Source organism: Vitis riparia, chromosome 15 (genome assembly GCF_004353265.1).
Source record: "Vitis riparia cultivar Riparia Gloire de Montpellier isolate 1030 chromosome 15, EGFV_Vit.rip_1.0, whole genome shotgun sequence".
Taxonomy (NCBI): Eukaryota; Viridiplantae; Streptophyta; class Magnoliopsida; order Vitales; family Vitaceae; genus Vitis; species Vitis riparia.
Window position 1 is genome coordinate 2048733 of NC_048445.1, and position 22149 is coordinate 2070881.

The 22149-nt window shown below is 35.5% G+C and overlaps 1 protein-coding gene, 1 long non-coding RNA gene and 2 pseudogenes across 2 annotated transcripts; 2 read left to right on the plus strand and 2 right to left on the minus strand.

Moving 5' to 3' along the window:
* Positions 1-1712: 1712 nt before the first annotated feature.
* On the minus strand, positions 1713-7005 carry LOC117932709 (mechanosensitive ion channel protein 1, mitochondrial-like). The gene is given in 8 exon segments (XM_034854000.1): positions 1713-2136; positions 2576-2703; positions 3404-3625; positions 4603-4710; positions 5444-5544; positions 6081-6119; positions 6122-6357; positions 6458-7005. Coding segments are annotated over 7 exon segments (1209 nt in total). The 5' UTR covers positions 6859-7005; the 3' UTR covers positions 1713-2136; positions 2576-2601.
* A 139-nt stretch (positions 7006-7144) lies between these two features.
* On the minus strand, positions 7145-7686 carry LOC117932710. Its single transcript, XR_004654210.1, has 2 exons — positions 7611-7686; positions 7145-7365 (listed from the first exon to the last, which is right to left on the minus strand). It is a non-coding gene; the product is annotated as an uncharacterized LOC117932710 (long non-coding RNA).
* Positions 7687-8892: 1206 nt separating this feature from the next.
* LOC117932592 lies at positions 8893-11153 on the plus strand (annotated as a pseudogene).
* A 5106-nt stretch (positions 11154-16259) lies between these two features.
* Positions 16260-21339, plus strand: LOC117932455 (annotated as a pseudogene).
* Positions 21340-22149: the final 810 nt, after the last annotated feature.

A 22149-nucleotide genomic window follows, 5' to 3' on the forward strand; every position in this document is an offset into this window, starting at 1 on the left:
GCTGCTTGTGGAGAAAGGTATGGCCGTGGAAATAGCGAGAGGCGAATAGCAGGGATGACATAGCCAAGTCTTTGAGACTAGCCATGGTGATGGAGGAAGGCGAGAAACTGCGGATTCGTGCAAGAGAAGCAGCCATGATCTTTGGTGACCAAAAGCTGCATCAGAGCTACATTGATGAGTTGGTCAAGCATTTGAAAGGTGAGATTGCAAAGGAGAAGTGATCACCATGTCTACGGTAGATAAGAAGGTTTCTATTATATCTAGTTAGGAAAGAATAAGAGTGTATTTCTTTAAAAATGTTTTTAGAAAAATCACCTATTAAATATTTTTCTAAGAAAAATTACAAGTAATTCTTCAACTTTTTAAACATGTTTTTCAAATTTTATTGTCTGATTTTTCTTCAAAAATGTTTTTTATGTTAAAAGTGTTTTTTAAAAGAACCATCAAACCGAAGTATCACTAAGTACCTCATAGTTGTTAACTCCTAAAATATATAGTGTATTTTTTTTTTTTCCTTTCATTGCTCCTCCCCTTCTTTGTCTTTAAGGCATTAAGACGAATATATATGTATACTTCAATTTAGATACAAACCGACAATACATATATCGATTTCCCTAAATTAACATATATTTGCATCATGTAATGTATCAAGTTTTTAATAACTATAATTCAACCTATGGTTGTTTTAACATTCGTAAAAATGAAAACCAACATAAGTTTTAAACAAATAACTTGGAAATGTGGATATAAATTATTGAAGAAATGTCTTCAATGCTGCAAAAAGGATTCCTTTGTCAAACCATTGTTGTAATATTCCACATTGGATAAAAGAAAAAATTCCTAACATTATATATATACATATATATATATATATTGAATTCCTCTTAACCATATAGACATATTTTAAAGTCATGAGTGTTCCTTAAGCCTTGAGCAAACCATATCTATACAATTGATCATTGTTTTAGTAAATGATGCGGAGAAGAGTAGTGACATTGAGCCACAAGAAGCTCAACAAACTCTTGAAATAGTGGAAGCTAACTTAAACGAGCTAGGACACGAGTAGAGGCTATCAATGTGACTTCGTAACTAGTCATGTGCCCGAAAAATCAAAAGAAGTTCTAATTATACACCTTATTTTGATTCTGCCGATTGAATACAATCAAATGGTATGGGATTCTGATGCAACCAAAAATAAGGGATAAGTCATTATAATAGTATTAGAGACAATCCCTAATCCCGATGTAGACCTTTGTTTGTTTAGCCTCATAAGTAATGTTTATCCGTTTAGCTTCATAATCTTATGGGACATAATGAGTACGTTGTATCGCATGGGGGTAACTGTAATATCCTACATCAGATAAGAGAACTCTTCCTAACTTTATAGACCTGTTTTAAAACTGTGAGGGCCCTTTGAGCCCAAAGTGGAGAATATTTTACATGGTCTAGAGTAAATCATTACAAATGGTGTTAGAATTGATTACTGATCCCACTGTGGGAGTGTGTTTGGCCCCGTGAGGAGTGTCTATATGTTTAACCCCATAATCTCATAAAACAAGAGAATGTTGTGTTTATAAGGAAAAATAATTGTAATATCCTACATCGGATAAGGAAAAAAGTTTTTGGCGTCATATATGTATAGACTCTTCATACATTTTAAAACCACTAATGTCTTTTAGGCTCATAAAGGACGATATCTATACAGTTGGGAGTAGGTCATTATAATCACAAGTCTACTAAGTTCAACCGATTCAAGAGTTCTCCAAAGCACTCAAAACCCACTCACAAATGCAAGTAAAAGGTTAACCGCAATTTGCTTTGGGCTCAATATCAGCCCTTACAGCTTTAACAAGCATCTAGACGGTTAGGAGAAACCCACTATATGCATAGTAGGATATCATAAAACTGACATCATCAAGCCCTATTTTATTGCCCACATATTAGAAAGTTTGGAAACAACACTTCAGTGGCGTTTGCTCAGTTAAACACTCCATAAAAACTATCTAAAATGGGGTCTTTCTTTTTGCCACCTGGTCAATCAACAAGGCCCATAACACCAGTCCTGAAAATTTGAAGCAAGATTGCATCCATCTTTACTGGGTCCTGATCCACTTTTCACCACTCATCAAGATGAAACTGCTCATCAAAAAACAATAAAGTCATACCTTACTATTTTATGTAGTACAACTGATAAAAACACGATGATCACAGAAAAGAATGGGCTAAAACAATGTTTGGGAAACATGATTGTAACACCTACATGCATGAGCTTAGTAGTCCTGGACATACACACATTTATATGATGTATACTATGTACATATATAAATACAGAGAGAGAGAGAGAGGACTTCGTTTGCTAGCTTAATTGTCTTGAATCAGACAAAATTGAGAGTATAGACTTGAAGAATGCTTACTACAAAGCATCAATGCAAAATTTGTTCAACTGAACAAGGCATGTTCTTGTATGACTAAAATTTATGATATAACTCACAAATTCATAGTTTGTTTCTAAGTAAATCTAGCAGATACAAAGAAGCAAGAATCTAACCTCCATACAAGGAATTTGTTTCTTCACCTGCCATAATACTGACTGGTTGCACTTTACATGGACAAAGTGCTACCCAATGTAGAACCATGCTGCTTAATTATACGGACCGACTGCAGAAGAATATCTTGTTCTGTAGAGTATAACTCGTCTTTGCTCTGAAGTCACAAATAACATTAAGACATATCTTAGTAAAATGAGAAAGAACTAAAAAAAGAAGTGCATGAAACATGGTTGGAGTGTTGAAAAGAAAATGTATCCCAGCGTTAGGCACTGAAAACAATACTAAAGAGTAATAAAATTAAAGACAGGCCTTGTTTCTTGATGGAACTTTGCAGGTCCTAGCAACCATCAGAGAATCAATATGGACTTCATCTAGTGCTGATAAAGGAGACATCAAAACAAAAGCTCGTACAAGACTACTTCCACTTCTTTTAACATTCAACAGAAATTAGATCTATTTTACTATAATAGATATCAGCCACATGAAAATTATCATGATTCAGCTTTTGGGACTGAAAGATCTGATGAATAATTTTAGCATTAGACAGTTCTAAATATGTAGATGCAAAATGAACTGTTCACAATATGTTTACCGCATCATGGACCGGTTAGCAGCTGTTTAGAACTTGATGAGAAATTGAACAAAACAGATACTTCTTGTGCAATGCAATGTTTAAAGATGCTTGATTTGTTTCTGAACTGATGAGCCTGACACAATTTAAATAAATAAAATAGTGGTTTCATTTTTGCTCTATTTACAATGGTGGTTAATATTTTAGATAGAGAAGTTCAATAAACAAGAAACTGAAATGGTCAATTCCACCAGTAATAAGAATGTTTGAAAAGAAAATTTACCATATGTTTGAGATTGCATCCAATAGTCAGCTCAGCATATGACCTTTCTACTCTAGACAGGAAACAGTAAGGGGCCTCCTTTCCCAAGAAAATTTTTGAGTTTGATCTTAGCATGTTCTTTATATCATCTGATATCTGGGGAATCTTGTCCAGATTGTCACTTTGCAAAGGAATTTTGGTGGCCATAGCATGCCATTGTGCCCGTGATTTATTCACAATTACCTACCAATTTTATGAAGAACATGATGAATTTGGTTAAAATGAAAATCCTCAGCACAATTAGGGTAAAGCAAGCAAATAAGATCCATCATCTAAAGCTTACTACATAACTGAGATAACAGATGCTCATTAGACAAAGTTCTAATAACATTATTTTCTGTGTGCACACGTGTATGTGTGTGTGTGTGAGAGAGAGAGAGAGAGAGAGACCATTCCTATCACATGCAAGGGATCAGAACAGAGATACAAGCATAACACGGCTTAAATGAGATCATTTTGTGAACTATGTGCTGTCCACATAAGAAATCAAAGAACTTAGCTTGTATGTAGCATTGGCAGCATAACATATACAGGATCCTACACCAGGAAACCTCTGCTTTTGCATTATGTAGGCTCAGCATGGTGACTTTCTTCTACACAATTTCTGAAGTCATTGACATTCATGCTTTGGCTTATAGCAAAATCCAACACTACTTCTAAACTGTTTAAACTTAGTACAGATAACTTTCATCCAAATAGCGGTAAATAAGAGGTAAATAAACTAGTCTATTAAAGTTTCTAAAACTCCTAGCTTTTCTTTAGAAGCAAATGGTGCCTACTCTTGCAAGGAATTGCTTATATAAAAGTTTGTAGCAAGCAGATTGCAGACTTAACTCTAGTGGATTTGTTTTTAAGTGCATCCTTATAATGATATGGAAAAGCCCAGACAACAAGTTTAGGAGGTTGAAACTGTATGAGTTGCAGATTTTAGATTTTACATTGGTTTGGTGAAATGGCATGGTAGTAGTTTCCATTACATAGTAATAACTAATAGATGGATGTATTAAAGCCTAACTAATAGACAGATGCATTAAAGCCAATCTATATTCTCCTAAAATTCTTCAACACTAGTGAAACAAAAGTATGGTTGACCGTGAGCATGAATGGCATGTGGTGATTAGTTGCAGAAGGGACAGCACAAGAGAAAAGGATATGCTCACCTGACTAGAAAAAAGCGAATTTGGAACTATAACAGGAAATTTCTCAGCATTCAGCAATGATGTGGTAGTGAGTCCCATTTCTACAACTTGACCTTCTATGGATCCAGCCTAGAAAAATAGAAGTTATTCATAGCTCATGGAAGAAATCTCAAGAAACTCAAGCAAATAATGTTTCAGTAAAGTGCTTAAACTTTATGAAGCAGGTAAGGATTTTGAGATCATAACAAACGTATAGAAAGCATAGTTTCTTTTCTATTTTTAGAACAACATGCAAATATTATTCCTTCAATAATTGTCCTTTGCACACCATTATGCTGGAACAAAGATTACAAATCTGCAATAAGTTGTTATAATGGCGTAAACAATCAAAATCATTAATTGGTCTGCAGTGTGATAAAACATTACATCCTTACTTGTCTCTTGTTGGGGCCATATGAAAGTACATTGCAATATATGTTGAAGAAAAAATGTCAGACTAGACGGAATGATGGTCTTCAAAAATAACATATATCTCTAGTGATTAGCGAAGATCCTTGCATATATGTAGCCTAGTAAGGAATGAAAGTAGATGCTTAACACTTTGATATATAAAAATAAAAAAATAAAAAAAGAGAGACATTAAGGAGTAATGAGAAAAGGAAAAGAAGAAGAAGAAAACTTCGGTATGCCTGTGTTCTGGAAACTTCTATAAATTCTTTTTTTGCATAGTCATATTAAATGGGGACGATGAAAAATGGCCCCTGTTAACTTCATTATGGAGCTATTAAACAAAGAAAGCTCAATTTGACTGATGGCTCCTGGAAATAATAGTTTTTAGTAACAGAGAACATGTAGAACATACTTTTATTGTATCTCCAAGTGAGAATGGCTTTGAGAACTGCATAGACAAACCACTTAGCACATTCCCAAGAATGTCTCTGGATGCAAAAGCAGTAGCCACTCCTGCATACAAGATATGAAGAGACAAAAGTCAATTCTCAGGATAATACTTATGAGGAGATAAAACAAGCTTTATTTTCATAAAACTACAACCAAAGTCTCAGGAACAATACCAAAATAAAAAAATTATTTTTCCTAACATCAGATAGTTAAATGCAACAATAATCCTTGAGTTGGTGATAAGAGGGAGGAGTCGCCATGTTAATCATGAGATTAAAAAATGAAGAAGAAGAAGAAGAAGAAAGAAAGAAAGAAAGAAACAGAAGGAGGCAGTCATGTGGAAGGTCAGGGGAGTCACTTGAAACAGACAAGAAACTTTGTACGTATGATGGAATGTCTTGTTAGCATGTTACCCAACGCTAGAGACACACTGCTCACTTGATCCAACCAACAACAATCATATACAAGTTAGAGATGCTTTTGAGCTGCTGTTCTGGTTGCGGGAAATATCCTAATTGATGGAATGCCCAATAATATATTCAATTGCTCTTATGCAATTAGAAATGAAAGTGCATATGAAATTGGCACTTCAAACTTACCTCCTATGCCACCAACAGTCAAAATAGATTGAACAGCTACCCACATGCCTCTGCTAATGCCATCAATCCAAGGACAAATAGACCAACAGATGAAAGTTTGTCAAGTGCTAGCAACTTCTCTCGATCAAGCCCCACTACAGACTGAGCAGCCAAAGCACGAGCAAACACATTGGTTTTCCAACGATGTAGAAACCATACAAATGACAGGATAAGTGCACCCCTCCAAGCTGGTCCAATGTATTGTGATGCAATTGTGGTTGGTGCTATCATTGTGCCTCTACACACCAAAGTCATGCACATTGGACAATTATAATCATAATACAACAAGCAAAGCAAACAATAACCAAAAGGAACATGTCGAACTTAGAATCACTAACATTTGAGTAAATGATATGAAGGTGATTAGATATCGCACTGGATCCTCCAAAGCACTCCAAAAACTTTTCTCATATGGAACTTGCTCCTCAGGTAAGCTTCCTAGTAGTAATACAGCTGATCCTTGGGTTGCATACTTATGAAATCTCCTCAAAAGCCTCGGCATCACCGCCCAAGCCAATATAGTAGCAGTCAAAGTACACCCAACTGGAATGACAACAGTTTTAAGATACGGAAGTGAATCCAGCAACTGGTCAACATAAGGTGCCAGTTCATCAGAAGTTTCTTTAGCCTTTTGCCCTCTATAAGCCGCTGCATCGACTGCAGACTGCCAAACATCCTTAACCTTATCCAACCAATCACTACGCATAACACCACTATTACTAACATCCGGTTCACTCATACCAGTAGCAGCCTGAACTTCCTTTTCTTGGGGTTTATCTCCTTTACTACCGAAATAAGAAGAATATGATCTATATTTTGAAATTGGGATTACAGAAATAAGAGGTATACTACTCCCAAAGCGTGAATTCAGTAATGTGGGTGAAAATGCATTTGACTTGTTTGGCTTTGTAACATTGAGTATCTACAGGAGATGCAATAGACGGTATTCTAAAACGAGCATTTACAAAATTAGCAGCAAATGGAGATTCTTTTGTGTGGTTACTACGATTACTAGAAGCATATGATGATTTTAATTGAACTTGATAGGCATATTTTGCAAAATCCATACAAGAATCATACGATCTAAACGAATGCGTTTTTGAGATGGGATTACAAAGTGACTTCAAAATTGAAAACCTAATTCCAGCCATTAGAGAAACCAGAGCACACTCAGTGAAAATCCACAAATTCAGCGATCGAAGTTGAATTCTACCCACCAAAGCAAGCTCAAAGAAGCTTCATCAATCTGCAAATTGAATAAACAAAAAGGAAAAATCAGCAGAAGAAGTTGATTTCGCTCTGTTTGTTACTCAGATGGGGAAAGGAAAAGAAAACAAATCAACTTAGGTCTTTCACTATCTCGGCTTTAATTGAGTAGAATCATTTCCTTGTTTGAATATTTCAAGGAAGATTAGACTCAAAACTTTCGTTAATTAACTTTTCTTTCCTCGCAAGCCAAACGGAAAATGAAATCACAGTTTTCAGACAAACCTCATGGAATATTTTGCTTTGTTTTTTTTCCATTACGAAGAGCGACGTGGATACAGAGGAGGGGAAGATTAGTGTGTATTTAAGGAGTACGTTAGTCTGAGGTCCGAAGGAGTTGAGTTTCAAATGATTTGTGTACCGGAATTTGGTATGATGATCCAACGGTGGAAATGTAGCGGTGATGGCAGAAATTTTTTACTCTTTCTTCGAAAAATATTTTTGGAAAACACTTTGCCTTCAAATGAATGGCCTAAGCCTTGTTTGCCTTCAATTAAAACCTAAAAATTATTTCTGATCTCACAAGAGCTTTTTGTACTTTTACATAAATATAATAATTATTATATATTATTTACCTTATATTCTTAAATATTATCAAAAAATTTAAATTGATATAGGATTTTTTTTTAAAAAAATACTTTTTTAAATAATATTTTAAAAGTTTTATCATTTTAAGACATTTCCTTTAAAGTGTGAGTACAACTCTATAAATATGGTGCAACCTATAAGCATAATGCCATAAGGTTTGGTTAACGCACATGACATGGGCTACGCATGCCTCGAGGGGAAGGATTAGCAATGTTGTCACACATGGCCAACAATGCAACAAATGTAGGTCATGGGCTAAGAAAGAAGCTTGGCACAAATAGACTACTTTGTAGCGAGGATGTGAGCTAAAAGAGAGGTTGGCGTACATTGGGCTGCTCATATGTTCCATGGGCTAATGTGTGACTTTTCTCTCTCTTATATGATCTTTTTGCCAAAAAAAAAAAAGAAAAAGAAAAGAAAAGCCTTTATGTTGACTGGTTTGACTTTTGACCAGTTTGACCTAATGGGGAACGTGTTCGGGACCTCGGGTTTCCTCACGGCGCACCCGATCACACCCCTAGTCTCCCTCCACAATTTAGACACAATCGAGCCCATATTCCCAAACGTGAGCCGAGTCCAGGCCCTTGAACTCCTCAAGGTCCAACCAAACTGGACGCAGCTGGCTAATGCACATCCATTGCTACCACACAGAAAGGGCCTGGACCGTATCGGTTTCGTGGGGCTACGCGGTCCAAAAAATTCGGGGCAAGTTGTCGGCCAGAGAAATGGAACTGCCACGTAGAACATTTCTGAACTGGTACAGGAGTGATGACTCAGCGGGCTTCACCTTCAACACTCGCCCAGTCAGCACGCACACGTGTCAAGTACCGTTCCTGTATATGCTGGCGAACGCTGTTTTTAACGAGGCTACAAATCAAACGGCTAGCGAGCACGTTCGGGCTGCGAGTATGGAATCGACATGCAGTTGGCCTATTGCGGATCCTTCCAGGATTCATATGAGGTTTATAAGAAACCCGACCCGGATTTGTGGAACCGGGTTAGTGCATCTCTTTCTCTTAAATGCTAAGTTTCGATAGTGACCAATAATAAGTAGCCAACAAAGAAGGAAGGCACCATGGTTATTGGTGTGGGCATGTGTAGACAAAATGAAGCCATTCAATACTCGTAAATACAATCATATCAACACACAAAAAAAAAATGGTATCATTCCAATTTTCTTCTTCTTCTTCTTTTGTTTTCTAAGCGTTCTTCTTCTTATTATTATTATACAAAATCTCGATTTAAAATAAATGATTTTGTTTATATTTTGGCTTTTTTTTGACGAATTAAAATTTGAAGTGCGCATCACACGGAAAAGGGCCTGAGTGTGGGCCCTTACGCGTAAAACCCATTAGGCCCATCTCCACAAAAGAAAACCCGATAGTTGACAGCTGTGAACGCGTAAAGGAAGACCACGACTCGGTCAACTCATCCTGTTTTAACTCGGCTTCCACTAGATCTCTAACTCACTTTCTCTGTTTCGTCTTCGACGTCTCTCCGTTCCTCTCTCATGGAGAATCTTTGCGGAAATCCTAGCTTCTCTCTCCTCCTGTTTCTCTCTCTTACACCTGCTAGTTGTCTCCTCTCTCTACCACCGCTTCTCTCCCGTCGACAATTACCTCATCAACTGTGGATCCTCCGACGAGGTCACCGTTGACGGAAACAACAGGAAATTCATGGGAGACTCGGTCAAGTCCGACTCGGTGATGATGTGCGGGACTCGGACGATCTCTATCAGGGACTCAAATCCTGATCTGGGTTTGTCCCCAATCTACCACACGGCTAGGGTTTTCACAAAACCATCGAAGTACGAGTTCGAGATCAGAGACAAGGGGACTCACGCGGTACGTATTCATTTCCACCAGTTGAATTCTGCCAAGTACGATGTTAGTGATGCTCTGTTTCATGTTTCTGGTTAATGGGTTTCTGGTTTTGAGCAATTTCACTGGTTACGATAATGAAAACGCTAGAATTAAGGAGTACTTGATCTGGGTCGATGCTGAAAAGCTTGTCATTGAGTTTATTCCATCAAAAAGATCGAAATTTGCGTTTGTTAATGCAATTGAGGTGATTTCTGCGCCAAAGGATTTGATTGCTGATACAGCTCAGTTTGTGAATGGTGATAGTGTTGAGAATTTTGATGGGTTGACGAACAAGCGCTTGAAGTTGTGTATAGAGTCAATGTTGGAGGTCCTAAGGTGACCCCATTTAATGATTCTTTGTGGAGGACTTGGGTTCCTGACGAGGAGTTCTTGAAATTTAGTGAGGGCTCAAGTAGGGTTTATACTAGTGGTCGGATTAGGTACCAAATGGGAGGGGCAAGCCGTGAAGTCTGTCCAGATAACGTTTACAATTCTGCTAGAGTGATTAGTAGTTCAAATGCAACGGTTCCAAATCATAACATTACTTGGGGTTTCGATGTGGTTGAAGGTATAAGTATCTTGTTCGGATGCATTTTTGTGATATTGCTAGCATTGCAATCGGTCTGATTTACTTTAATGTTCATGTTGATGGCCATTTGGTGTATAAAGATATGGACCTCTCTTACATTACAAATGAAGTGTTGTCTTCTCCTTTCTATGCCGACTTTGTGGTTGATGGAGATAGTTCAGGGGTATTGACGGTAAGTGTAGGACCTTCGAGTAAGAGTTTTCCATATGCAGTCGATGCTATTCTGAATGGGGTTGAGATCATGAAGTTGAACAATTCAATGGGTAGTCTTGATGGAGAGGTTTCAGTGGAACAAGTTTTGAAGAATTGGCCAAGAGGAAATATTGGTGTTTCGGTTGCTTTGTTTGCTTCTGTGTGCTTGTTACTAACTGCATCACTGCTTATGCATAGGAGAAGGGTTGGAGTAAAGGACTCTGTGGCATGGTCACCATTACCAATGGATATCTCTAAAGGTAATCTGAAGTCCAACAATCAATTTTCATGTGGTAAAGTGGAATGCTCTTAAAGGATTATTAAGATCTTGTAACATATATCTCAGATATTTTATAGAAGGGTACTAGAGATACCTTTAGTACTAGTATAATTAAAGATTGTCATAAATGTAAATTTGAAGCTTCAATGAAGCTTCTTATGTGGAGAGTGTTGTATTTTTATTTTTAAATACATTGTATTATGTTAGCTGTATTAACACGATGTGGTTTAATCCTAAAATATGTTTTCCTATCTTTTCATGTTCGTTATGTATTGATGTTCTTTTAGGTGATTCTGCAACAGTTAGGAAATAGCTATGCCTATGAGCATATGTAACTTATAAATTTAGATATCATCAAAATCATTTTGTTGTATGTTTGAGCTGAACATACCTTTGTTTACTTATGTACCACTAGATAAACAAAGTAGCTGTTTGAAATCCTTCTTTCTTTTCAGAGTAGTACAGTGAAGCTTTACATTTCTCGGTGTCCTGCCAAATATCCTAGAATATAGTTGGAAGAGGAAGGAGGAAAATTTTCCTTTCCTGAATTAAGCATTCTTCTTGAGGGCTAGAAATTCTGAAGAAGTTGAGGTTTCAACCATTTACCATAGTAGAAGGCTAAAAATAAGATTTTATTGATCTTCATTTTCCCTTTCCTTTGGAAATCTGGGTTTGTAAGTTCAGCAAGGTCTCTTGAATTTTGCTTAGTCAACTTGGCCAGAGTTGGTTGTTTCAAGAGAAAGACAATCAAATTGGATTTTGTAGGTCAAAGTGCCAAGTACTTTGACTGCAGCAAATAAAGTCTCATTTGGTTTTCTGAGTTTGCATTGTTTGAGAAGCATTGGGTTTGCTGTGCATGCTTAAGAACATAAAATTAAAACTAATAGGTTCTTTAGTTTGCAGTTGTCGGGTTTCATATTAGTGGCTTATGCATTCTTTCAAATTTTGGTTAGGATAGCTTGAAATTCTTCAATTACTTTTTATGAGAATGTGATAAGAGTTGTTAAATTATTTGGTCATTCATTTCCACATGGTCTTACACTTCTCTATTGTGATTTGATCTTTGCTTAATAGGTGTTATGAACTCCTTGCCATTTCCTCTCAAATCCTAATTATTTGGTCATCCACTATAATTACATCTTAATAGTTTAGCAACTACCACGCTCAATCAATCACACTCAAAAGTCTGAACTGCATCCCCATCTTCTCTGTTCACTGTCTTGGACATTTTCTCCCATCAGTCATCTTCGTATCTCAGGAGTCAGGACTCAATTTCTGTGGGCATTACCCCTTTTCATGGTGGCTTACTACCTTTCTTGCCCAGATTGCCGTAGAGTTCCATTCTCTTTTAGTATTGCCAATTAACTTCTGTGGGCATTACCCCTTTCTTCATGGTGGCTTCCCTATCTTTCTTGCCCAGATTGCCGTAGAAGGTCCATTCTCTTTTAGTATTGTCCACTTAAACTCCTGTGGGCATTACCCTTTCTTCATGGTGGCTTCCCTATGTTTCTTGCCCAGGCTGCTGTAGTGTTACATTCTCCTTTAGTATTGTGCAGAGCCAGAGATTCATTTGAGTGGAGCCAGAGATTCATTTGAGTGGCAGAGAGCAGGAGATTTGGCAAAATACAATGAAAGTATAGAATTTAGCTCAACAGGAAGCACTTTTAACCTCAACAATGGAGTCCATGTTTCGACCCCTCTCCCCTTTAAAGTGTTTCACAGCCTTATATGGCCATGGCTCAGTCCTGTGTCTGTACATCCAAAGGTCAGCTCTTATCATCTAATCAGGACCTTCTGTGAGGTAGATACATGAGTTTCATGAAGAAGCGAAAAAGAATTGCAAGCTAAAGTATGTAGACCTAGGAAAACCCTGGAACTTTTTCCCTGGGTTTCCTAAGAAAAACCATGAATAACACTAAATTGCCCTCAGAGATAAGCCCATTTAACAAAGGATTTGGGCTTGGGTCTAGGATGAATTAGGGTTTTAAAATATTTCAAATGACTTGAGGGTCTATAGGGAGAAGAAAGAGTTGATGGTTGCGATGGGTATGTGAATTTTTAATTTATTTTTATTTTTAGTTAATTACTCTAATTAGCATATTAAGAGTGCGTTTTATAATGATTTTAGTAAGTATTTTTGATAAAAAATTTCAAATATTAAAAGTATTAGAAACATTTTTTAGAATATGAGAAAAATACTCTAAAAATATGTTTGACAGTGATTTTAAAAAGTGTTTTCAGCTTTTCTAATACTTGAAATTTTTTATTTTTAAAATATTAAAGTTGTTAAAAACACTTTATGAATTACTCTTAAACACATTAAATTATTACACATTTTCTTTTCTATTTTTAAAAGCAAGTATTTTTAAAAGTGGGTTAATACTTATCTTTAAAAATACTAATTTTTAATAATTATTAAAAAAATGAGATATTAAATTTTATTTTTACAATTTCAGATTTTAAAAACTTTAATAATAATTTGTAATTACTAAAAATTACTATATAATATATTATTAAAAAGAACTAAGATTACAATTAATAATGTTTTTATTTAAATTAGTGTAAGTGAAAGTGTTTTTGATAAATAAATTTTAAATTTTTAAAAAATAAATTTTAAATTTTATTACTCGATTTTTTCATGTTAAAAGTATTTTCTAAAAATACTCTCAATCATACTCAAAATAATTCGCAATACTTGAAAGTTTGATGATAAATAAAAAAAAAAAAAAGATAATTATATAAGAAATCAATTAAATAAATATATACTATCTCTTAGGATAAATAACAGAATGTTATAAAACACTTGAGAATCAAGATAATATTTTCTCTTGGAGTCATTCTTAGATATCCGATTATGGAGATTCCATTTCCTCTATTTTAATTACTTTATTTAATAAAACCGCGCATTAGCACTGCGATTATCTGAGAGGCGGCGGCCGATACAAGCTGCAGCGGACCGCGGACGACGGTCGTTTCTTTCTTGATTGCAATTTGCAGGTCAGCGAGGTATTTCGTTTTTGAACCAGCTGCTTCCTATTTCGAATATTGATTGAATTCATTTGCCATGATCAGCAGAAAACATGATATTATTTGACAAAATATTTAGAGTTGGTTTGGGAGTAATTATAAGAAGCGATATGTTTTTAATTAATTCATAAATGATTATTTATAGTTTAAAATTAATACAAATATGGTAATAGTACAAACATGGTAATAGTATTATCATCTACACACTACCATAAATATTTAGAGTATGTTTAATAACGATTTTAGAAAGTGTTTTTAACATTTCTAATATTTGAAATATAAAAATTTTTAAATATTAAAAAGTCTAAAACATTTCTTAAAATCACTATCAAACGTATTCTTATAATACTTCCTTATGGATGACAATCATTTTTTGAGTATGTCTCACTAAAACCTGTTTTTGAATGTCTCACTAGGAAAAAACCATTGTGGAAAAACCCCGAGTCAAGAAAAAAAAATGCAACATTCTTTTGGACTACTACGGTTGCCTTGTTAAAAACATTATCAGTAAAGTCCGATGAGACAAAACCTGAATGAAAAGAAAAAACAAAAAAGTAAAGTATTGTAACATCTTTATTTATCTGTTCCCCAAAATGTTGAGATAATTACATTTTTTATACCAACTCAACATAAAGACTTTTGAGTCATCCATCACAATGTTATGTTTGAGCTTCTTGAATATTATAGGTGATAATGCTTTGATGAATAGGTTTGCTAACTTGTTGTTTGATCTTACTTGTTGTACATTAATTTTACTGCTTTTTTGGAGCTCATGCCGTAAAAGAACCCGAGAGACATATGTTTAATTCTATCACCTTTAATGTATAATTCTTTCATTTGTACAATGCATGTAACATTATATTGATGTAGCATTATCAAATTATCTTTAATAAAAGATAGTTCACATGATTCTCGAATATGTTGGATTAAAAATCTTAACTACACACATTCTTGACTTCATGAATTACATGTATTTTTTAATGATTTGAAATAATCAATTTAGGAGACAAATTAATAATACTTACTCATTTTCTTTGGACTCTAATATCTTCGAGTTGATGCAAAACTATATCTCTTTACTAAACTCACAAAAATCGATATATTTAATTTTTTACAATTTACCAAATGCATCAATTCACCAATTATATAATTAAAATATCAACAATTACCAACATCTAACTTGATTATATAAAATATGATTTACATAGTTTTACTATGAGATGAAATAAATAAAAATTATAATAATAAAAATAAAATGCAAAAGCATATCACTTTTAATATATCTTTTGAAATAAGAACATTTAAAGAAAATAAGACTACATATTCATAAAAACTTTTGTAAATAATGTTATAAAATAAATATAAAAATTAAAAGGAAAAAAAATGATAGGTGTGGTTATACAATCTTTTTTTGTTAACTCATAAATACTTATTTAAGGGCTACGCATAATTCCATTATGCTAACTATACGGATATGGTAATATTAATATTTATAAAATTTTTCTTAAATACTTATTTATAGATTAAGAATAAGTAAATAAGGGAGAAAGAAACTAAGCATATATGCCTACGTACCTCTAGCAGATATTTGTGTTTTAGTTTTCATAATAATATGGAGATAATTTTGCTTATATAAATATATATATATAAATTTATACTAATTATGTCAATGTCATATTTTTTAGCTTATTACATATTTATTAGAATGCTTATTATATATGATTAGAATCCGTAAAACATATCAAATTTCTTTTTAAAAAAATTAATTTCTTTATAAATATTCTGTTTAATTTTGTTAAATTTATCGTCACCGTATTAATACAGTGATACTGCCACGCACACACTTGGGCACACTTCAAGCACACTCATGCCCATGAATCCACGTGCCTCACACAAACCTACCTTTGGGCGCTCCTAGGGCACCGAAAAACTCCAAAACTATGTCCCAGGTATTGTCATTTTCAGGGGTAATACCGTCTTTTCAGACGAATGGTGCCGGAGGATAAGAAATTTAAGGCGCGCCTCGGCAAATGGAAAATTCGATAAGTTTTTCCCATTTATTTTGCGGCTGGAATTTATTTAAATTCTACTCGATCTATGATGCAATGATGACGTGCCTGACCCATGTGACTGGAGCAAAGTAGACCGTCCACGTGTCACGACTGACTTCATCGTTGACCGCTAAACACTGTCAACCTGCCAACACCCAATACATGGATGCCCCTGTTTTTATTATTATTATTTTTTTTTATACTTTCCTCTTGAATGCTACTCTACGTCTCTACCTTCTATAAATATGGCCATCCCATTCACAGAGTGAGAGAGTAATAGAGTGAGAGAGAGAGAAAGGTGATGGATCCAACGGTGAAGAAGCAGTCATCTTCCTCTGATGGAACGATCAGAGCCGTAAGAGCAGCCATTAGACTGCTTGCCTTGATGATCTTCCTGGGTATTCTTGTGTTGTTTGTGATGATGCCCACTAATACTTACAAGAAAAAATGGTTCGTTCAAGTCGTGGCAACAACTGATTCCACGTATTTTGGACGACAAGGTTTGATTCTTATACCGGTAAAGTTTAACTCTGTTAGTCTAACCTTTATTTTCTCGAATAAAATCTCTATATTTGACGTTTGCAGGTGCCACCATCCTGATTTATACATTTCCAGTACTATTTTCTGCTGTCCTGGGCTGTGCATATCTCCATTTGGGAAAGAAACTGAATAATAATAAATCTAAAAGGTGATTCTACAGTGATTTTTCTTCTTAATCAACCATATTTTTTCCCTTTTGGGATGATAAGATAGGATCATTTTGAATCAACAGCAGCCCAAAAGATCGGCTGGCCGTATTGAAGCGGCCTGTCCTCGTGAAAGGCCCTCTAGGGATTGTTTCAATGATAGAGATGCTCTTCTTAGTGATGTTCATTGCACTACTTGTTTGGTCGATTTATACTTATCTCCGCACCGGGTTTGAAGGTATCGAAGATAAAGCAGCCAAGAAAGGAGAGAAACTGTGAGAGCCCTTCAAGAAACTTTATCCATGAATCTTAAAATCTTCATATCTTATGAGTCTGATAATGGGGTTGTTAATTAATTGGCGTGTTATTTTGCAGGTGGGTGTCCAAGCTGGGAGCTGCAGCTCTGAGGCTAGCGCTTACTGGGAACATAGCCCTTGCATTTCTGTTCTTTCCGGTGGCTCGTGGGTCGTCGATATTGCCACTTATTGGCCTCACTTCAGAGGCTAGTATCAAGTATCATATATGGCTAGGGCACACTTGCTTGACCCTCTTCACTACACATGGTGTCTGTTTCATCATTAGGTGGATTGCCAAGGACAGTATCTGGAAGCAGGTAACTTAATTCCATACTTGATCTTATGCAGAAATTTCAGAAAGTGAAAACTGTTTTTCCAAAACAGAAACATGTTAACATAAAAATTTAGTCACCCTGATAAAGGTAAAAGACAGAAAAGCCAACCACCCTTCTGAAAAGAAGACAGCAGCATTACTTTACATCTTGAGGCTTCATCCATTGAATTTGGTGTCCACCATATACGTTACACTGTCTTGTTTGGTCTGTCTCAATTCATTCGCACATGGTCAAGACACCCATGTGAAGAGTCCATTGCAAAGAGTAAAGGCCAAGTGGTTGTGTTCATATATACGTTTTGGTTTTCAAAAACAGTTCTGAAACAATTTTTTAAATCAATTGTTGTTGTCAGAAGCTTTGTCGGAAAATCTATTTGGGACCCAAAAATATTTTTAACTTATGTTTTTAAATATGTTTGAAAAATAAATTTTATATATAATATTTTATTTTTAATCATTTTTCTGAAAACACTTGTTTTTTTGTTCTTTAATTGTCTCATATGGGTAGTTCAATCTGCATAAAATCCAAAGAAACTTGGAGAGGAAGTAGAAAGGAAGAGATATTTGTTTTCTTCACGTCACTGCTGACTGCTTGTTTGGCCTTTAGCTTCTTCTCTCACATGCTCTCCATGCATAAGTTGGATGTTTTGTGGGAGTCTTTTCTCTTTGTTATGAAAATTGGAAGCTTATAAGCTATAACCCATGTAAACGAATTGACCTTTTGAGAAGAGGGTATCAAAGTGGTAGGACGCATTTCATTTTTTGTTTGACAATTGTATGGTGAACCCATCACTCACATACCCTTTACTTTGGAAGTGATCTTTCGATATAGGCCCACAAGGGGTTCAAGATGATCCCATTGTTCCCATGGGGTCAAAACGACAAACCGATAGATGGTTTTTGTGGTTCAGTGGTCCACCCAACAGAGGGTGCATAAGAAGTTGACTTCAGGGTCCAACCTTATTAATTTCTTCTGTGTTAGAAACACTCGAAATAATCAGGGGTACATTCATGACAATAGGCAGTCATAACATGGTAGAAAAGTAATAAATTTTATGGAAAATATGGGTGTAACTATTTTCAAAAATAATTCTGAAAATAGTTTTTAAAAATTATTTTCTAACTTTTATAGAATAAAAGTTTGTTTGAAACCTAAATATTTTTTAACCTGTTTTTAATATGTTTTAAAAATTATTTGTATATCTAGTGTTTTTGTTTTAATCATTTTACATATTTATATAATTATTTCTAAAATAACTCTCAAAAGACAAGTAAAAACAATATAAACAATTACAAGATGTTCTCTAAAAACATTCTATTTTTTATTCTTAAGAACAAAATATAAAACAGTTTTTAGTTGTCAAATCTAATTTTTTTTTTTTTATTCTGAAAAACAGAAAATTGTTCTCAAAAACAGTTCCAAAGAGACCTATGCTACTCGCAACGAGGTGATTGAAAAGAAATCTAGAACCCTTTTTAGGAATGTTTTTTAAAAAGTTCTCGAAAAAGAAATGAATAATTGTCTTATATTCTTCATGACAAAAGTTTGTTTGAAAAGTTGAAATATTTTCACTCTTTTGTCTCAATTTTCAAATATTATTTAAAACTAGTTTTATATGTAATGTTTTATTTTCAATTATTTGTATAATTTTTCAAAACGATTTCTAAGAAACTAATGTTATGAAAAAACAATCTATTTTTTAAACGACGGGTTTTTGATTTCCAAAACAAGTTTTCAAAAACTTTATGGATTGATTAATGTTCTCTTCTTTTATTTGAATGCAGATCCGAGAATGGGATAGAAACCGGTGTATCAATCCTGGCCGGAGAGATATCTCTGGTAGGTGGATTAGTCATGTGGGTGACTACCTTCCCTAGAATAAGGAGAAAGAAGTTTGAGCTCTTCTTTTACACACATTACCTTTAATAATCTTCATGTTGTTCTTCATCCTCCATGTTGGTATCACCTTACGCCTTCATTTCTCTCCCTAGTTTCTACCTTTTCCTGGTCGATCGCTACTTGAGATTTCTACAATCTCAAAGAAAAGTTCGCTTAATTTCTGCCCGCGTTTTGCCATGTGAAACTGTTGAGCTCAATTTCTCAAAGACCCCAGGTGAAGCAGCAACTATAGATTAATTTTCGGGTTCTTCTACTACTATAGATTAATCATGATCATTTGAATGATACTCAAAGAATTATTTTCTTAATCAGGTCTGCAATATTCGCCAATGAGCATATTGTTCGTAATTTGCCTAGCGTTTCCAAGCTGCAGTGGCACCCTTTTACAGTCACTTCTAATAGTAATTTAGAGCAAGATAAGCTCAGTGTGACGATTAAAGGTGATGGAAGCTGGTCAAGAAGCTATACCAGATGCTTTCATCGTCTTCATCAGTTGATCATCTTGAAGCATCCATTGAAGGACCTATGGACCTGTTTCAACTAATTTTCTAGGGTTTGTATAGCATAAGAACTATGGATAGGGTTTATTATATGTATAGTTTTTAGCTAACAAATATTTATTACACTGGTTGCAGGCATGATACACTTGTGATGGTGAGTGGAGCAGTGGGATTACTCCCTTCATCTCTGTTATTCGAGAGCTAATCTTCAGTAGTTCTGTTCTGAAAATCAAAACCCCGAAAATTCTCCTTATTTCCTCATTCAAGAGCTCTTCACACCTCACAATGTTAGATCTTATCCTTCCCATTTCGGTGGCACTTTAGACCTATCCGGCTTGCGGCTACAAGTCGAGGCCTATGTGACAAGAGAGAAAGAACCTGCTACAGAGAATGTTAAGCCCTTCAGCTCTATGGTTCAAGCCGAAGGCGACAGACGCACCAGCATCAGCAATTCTAGGCCCAAACAGCTGGCTATGGCTTGGCGCGGTAATATCATCGTCTTTCGTCATCTTCCTTGTCTTAATGGGACTTCTTACTCGATACTACATCTACCTATTGATCACAACACCGGCCTAGACTACCCGACCTCGGCTCAAGCTGCTTTCAACATCTTATTGATGTGCGTCAGCATAGCCATAACAGCAAGTGGAGCTGTCCTCTGGAACAAGAAACAAAATACCATGGAAGCAAGGCAAGTTCAGAATATGGAAGGGTCTTCAGCCTATGGGTCACCAGCATCATTCTATAATTCTGATAAAGAGCTGGAAAGCCTCCCTCGCCAGTCTCTTATCCAATCCACCAAGGTGCATTATGGGAAAAGAGACCCGATTTAAAGAGTAAGTAAGAAATTAAATTCTATCCCCACCATACCTAAATCATAATGGAGTAGACCTTACAATTAACAGTGTGATTCCTTGCAGGAATTCTGTTTGATTGCAAAGGAAAAAACGTTGGAGTTCTTGCAAGCGGGCCTAAGAAGATGAGGCATGAGGTTGCAACCATATGTTCTTCGGGTTTGGCAGACAATCTCCATTTTGAATCCATAAGCTTCAGCTGGTGATTTACTCTAAAAATCTTCAGCATGCACACAACGATGGAGGTGTATAGTGGATTAATAGTGTAAGCAATACTAGTACTTGTGGTTTTCTTCTCTCCTTTCCTTTTCTTTCCACCTGCAATTGCAAAATTGAAGAAAATAAAATTTGAATTGCTTTGGAGATTATCCTTCTTCTTCTTTTTTTTTACCAATATGTCTCATCACTAATGTGTGAATATTGAAGATTTCAATGTTGAAAATTTTCGAAGCTTGAACACAAATTCTTTTGCTAATGTATATCTGTATAAAATTTGATTTTATGTGTTTTTTGTAAGCCTAACCAAAAGCCCACAAACTCTGGCTATAGGTTCCTACAACCAAAGTTACTATTTCTTAAGATTGGGCCTTACGCCTATTTCTTAAATTGGCTAAAGTGTGACACTATCCTTAAAGTAGATCTCCTCTCCTCTAAGATGAACCTCAAGGCAACTAGTGTCCTACCTCTAAGATACAACACAATCAGAAACTTTGGCTTAAGGTGCACTCCTTTGGTGAGACACGATACAACTCAAAGTTTTGACGTCGTTAAAAAAGAAAAGACTGTAGAGGACTCAGAATGGGATTGTTACTGCAATAGGCTTGGATGCTTACAAGGTACGGCTGGCTGTAGAAGGGTAGTGGATACAGCAAAATTGAGAAGAAGACTACAGCAGATGGAGCTTTGCTCGGTGAAGGGTGCAAGGCCGTAGCAAAATTGAGAAGAAGACTGCAACAGATGGAGCTCGACTCGATGAAAGGTGCAAGGCTGCAGCAGAACACGGAAAAAGACTACAGTAGATTGAGGTCAATGAAGGGTACAATTGTGAGTGGCAGCTCAGTCAAGGGTGCAGGGCTGCAACAGGACTCAGAAAAAGAACTACAACAATTGGAGGTCAGTAAAGGGTGTATCAGTTCGATCTCTATGTATGGCAGTAGTAGATCGATCTCCCGAGTATAGAAAGGCCTGATTATCTGATGAAAGGATGCAACAAAAAATGGATCTTGAAAAGGAGCAGGATGCGCGTGAACATGACAAACATTAAGGGTTTCAGGTTCAAGCTACTCTGAGTCCCACTAGAATTTCATTTACTATAGGATATACGTATAAAATTGGATTTTATAAGTATTTTTTGTAAGCCTAATCAAAAGTACAAATTGCGGGCTAAGTCCCCACGACGCAAAGTTACTTTGTCCTAAATTAGGCTTAGGCCTAATAGTTCAAGAGTTCTAAAGAAAATAATTCAAGCAACTTGACCTAACTCAAAACCAACAAATAAAAACAAAACAAACAGAAATATGATGCGTATTGGATTAAACTAGCTGAGGTGCGAATAGGGTACCGTCCTTAAAGTAGATCTGTCATTCTCAAGATGAACCTCATACA